Source organism: Oncorhynchus nerka, linkage group LG1 (assembly GCF_034236695.1).
Source record: "Oncorhynchus nerka isolate Pitt River linkage group LG1, Oner_Uvic_2.0, whole genome shotgun sequence".
Lineage (NCBI taxonomy): Eukaryota > Metazoa > Chordata > Actinopteri > Salmoniformes > Salmonidae > Oncorhynchus > Oncorhynchus nerka.
Genome location: NC_088396.1, coordinates 30674167 through 30677582, shown reverse-complemented (window position 1 = coordinate 30677582; position 3416 = coordinate 30674167). Strand labels below are relative to the sequence as shown.

At 48.5% G+C, this 3416-nt stretch overlaps 1 protein-coding gene across 1 annotated transcript; it reads right to left on the bottom strand.

The window, feature by feature from the left end:
* Positions 1-1336: 1336 nt before the first annotated feature.
* On the bottom strand, positions 1337-2895 carry LOC115131123 (BTB/POZ domain-containing protein KCTD4-like). Its single transcript, XM_029662728.2, has one exon. It carries the CDS (start codon positions 2789-2791, stop codon positions 2021-2023), a length of 771 nt encoding a protein of 256 aa, XP_029518588.1. The 5' UTR covers positions 2792-2895; the 3' UTR covers positions 1337-2020.
* Positions 2896-3416: the final 521 nt, after the last annotated feature.

The window sequence follows — 3416 nt, the reverse complement described above, 5'->3', positions numbered from 1 at the left end:
TATCACGCTACAAGCTTGGTACACCTGTATTTGGGGAGTTTCTCCCATTCTTCTCTGCAGATCCTCTCAAACTCTGTCAGGTTGGATGGGGAGAGTCGCTGCACAGCTATTACTAGGTCTCTCCAGAAAGGCCTGAGTGCTGCAGACATGGTTGTCCTTCTGGAAGGTTCTCCCATCTCCACAGAGGAACTTTGGAGATCTATTAGAGTGACCATCGGGTTCTTGGTCACCTCCCTGACCAAGGCCCTTCTCCCCCGATTGCTCAGTTTGGCTGGGGGTGTCACGCCCTGACCTTAGAGCCTTTTTATTTCTCTATTTGGTTAGGTCAGGGTGTGATTTCGGTGGGCATTCTAGTTTGTCTGTTTCTTTGTTGGCCAGATATGGTTCCCAATCAGAGGCAGCTGTCTATCGTTGTCTCTGATTGGGAATCATACTTAGGCAGCCTTTTCCCGCCTGTGTTTGTGGGTAATTAGTTATTTTCTGTGTGTGTTTGTGTGCGCCACGGTTGCGTCACGTTCGGTTTCTGTTTACCTGTTTTTTGTGAAAGTTTCACTTTATTAAAGATGTGGAACTATATTCACGCTGCGCCTTGGCTCATTTATGACAGAGAGTTTGAAGACAGTGAACGTGACAGGGGGGCAGCTCTAGGAAGAGTCAGGGTGGTTCCAAACGTACTTTATTTAAGAATGATGGAGGCCACTGTGTTCCTGGGGACCTTTAATGCTGCAAACATTTTTTGGTACCCTTCCCCAGATCTGTGCCTCGACACAATCCTGTCTCAGAGCTCTATGGACTCTTCCTTCGTCCTCATTGCTTGGTTTTTGCTCTGACATGCACTGTCAACTGTGGGACGTTATATAGAGGTGTGTGCCTTTCCAAATCATATCCAATCAATTGAATTTACCACAGGTGGACTCCAATCAAGTTGTAGAAACATCTCAAGGATGATCAATGGAAACAGGATGCACCTGAGCTCAATTTTGAGTTTCATAGCAAAGTGTCTGAATACTTTTGTAAATAAGGTATTTCAGTTGTAGTTAAAAAGAAAATTACAAACATTTCTAAAAGCCTGTTTTCGCTTTGTCATTATGGTGTGTTATGTGTAGATTGATGAGGAAAACAATTAATTTAAGCAATTTTAGATTAAGGCTGCAGCGTAACACAATGTGGAAAAAGGAAGGGGTCTGAATGCTTTTGAATGCACTGTATTTCCAAGTCCCCTTGTACTATATAATAGAATGAACACAAATTCCATGTGTTGCGAAAGAAATATTCCAAACCAATTTCCAGATGCTATATGTCTGTAATATTTAACAAGATAATCATGTAATGACTGACAATATTCATTACTTTTATTGTGTGTAAAACAAAACATTCACATATCCAAATGAACACATTGTCACTTACTCACTCACAGCACAGGTGATCAAACAATCACAAAGTTGGTTTCTGGTTTGAACATCTTCACTGCGCATGCATCATGCTAGATTTGAACCCTTGGGTCTAAACCCTACGTGTATATTTTCTGCAAAGCACACCTCTCATCCAGTCAGGCTATGTGTGAGAAGTTTCTGGAATAATACAATTGTTTTCGTCCAATAATCAGCAACCGTCAGTAGGTCAGTCAGTACATTCTTCCACTCTACCACTCCCCCCAGGATCCAGAAAAAGGCTTGGTCACACAACTAAATATTAGACCACAGCAACTGAACACACACACTGAAATACCTCACTGTGCACACAAAGGCTGGTTTGAAGGTGGAGCAGACAGGATGGAAAAAGCAGCTTGATGCAATCCAGTAGGAGACTGTTCCTCTGGGAGTGTGTGTTCTGTCCTGCAGCAGTTCCAGCCCAGGGGCTAGGGGTCAATCTGGAATCAGACACCTTTCTCCTCCCTCTAGTTCCCCTCTCTACCTGCCTGTTACCTGTCCCATTCTCTTCCCTTCTCTTTCCACCTCCCTGTCCATTCTCTCCCAGATCCCTCTCTCCCATCTTTCCCTCTTCCCCTCTCTTCCCTCTCTTACTTGACAAAGTGCAGTGCCTCTGCGGCCACCACAGATCCCTTGCTGCTGTCCAGAGAGGTGATGATAGAGAAGCCAGCCTTCAGAGCCAGCATCACCGTCTCTAGCTTCAGACACTCCAGAGTACACACGAAGGTACTGTCCTGCTTCAGCACCAGCCTGGAGCCCGGTTCTGACTTGATGAAGTGGCGGAACTGGATCACGTTGGACGACACTTCAAACTCCTCCGGGAAGCCGTCCAGACGGCTCTTTGAGATCTGAACCAGGCGACCTTTGACCTTGTCAATGAAACTGGGGTCACTACAGTACACCTTGAAGCCCTGTGACCTCTCGTCAGTCACCTCCAGGAAGGCGGGCTCCCGCTGTACCGCCCGCAGCTCCTCCCACTCCAAAATGGCCTCCACCAATCCACTGAGGCGGTAGAACTCTGCTTCCCGTCTCAGAAGGCCCGCCTCTCGGAAGTCGTCGGGTAGCTGCAGGTCTCCGGTCCGCAAGAAGTTGAGGATGTGTCGGAACACAGGGCCGTCACGGTCGATGAAGGGGTTGCCCATGGAGTCAGTGTGCTGGACTGTCTTTTTGCCGCTGGCCAGCTCCTCCAACACTGACCCCTGGTGGCGGCTGAGGGTGGTGCGGTGCGCAGCATACAGAAAGCCCCCCACGTTGAGGGTGATGGTGCCTGACGAGGGCTTCTTGATGCTCTTACTGGGCTGCAGCAGGTCCGAGTTGATCTGTCTCAGTTCACTGTCCATCCTTCTGAGGTTCCATTCCATGCCGCTCCTGCTCAACAACCTCACAGTGTCTGTCTGTGTCTGTCCTCAGGATAAGTGTGTGTAGCGTGCAGTAAAAAGTGAGTGTGTGTGTGGGAGCCACTCGGAGAGGTACTGGCATAGAGAGGAGCGCAGAGCGCACTGGTAGCAGAATGAGTCTGCCTCTCCCTTTCTCTCCTCCCTCTTACATCCCTCCCTCCCTTTTACCTCTCTGTATTTCTCTCTCTCTCTCTGCATCTCTGCTGGAGGAAGAGGGGGGCCACCCTCTGTCACAGGGTGGGAGGAGAGGGAGTGTGTGTGCATTGGAGAGAGAGAGAAAGCGATGAGTAGAAAGGGTGGCAGGTGCTCTCCTTTACCGCTCTCTCCTTACTTTCTACACCCCCTCTTTTCTTTCCCCTTTCTCTCGTCATCTTCCCTCGTTCCCCCTTTCTTATTCTCCTCCAGCCTCCCTCTTTCTTCTATTTCTCTCTCTAACCATCTCTCTCTCTCCCAATCTTAGTAATTAGCCCTCTTTTCTCGCTGATGAAAAAGCTCCCCAGCTGTGCTTCCCCACGTGAGACAACAGGAGGTCCCTGAACACACACACACACCCTATATGCACACACCACACACCCTATATGCACACACA

Coding starts and splice junctions, on each gene's coding strand:
- LOC115131123 (XM_029662728.2), bottom strand. CDS start 2,791: ATGGAATGGAACCTCAGAAGGATGGACAGTGAACTGAGACAGATCAAC.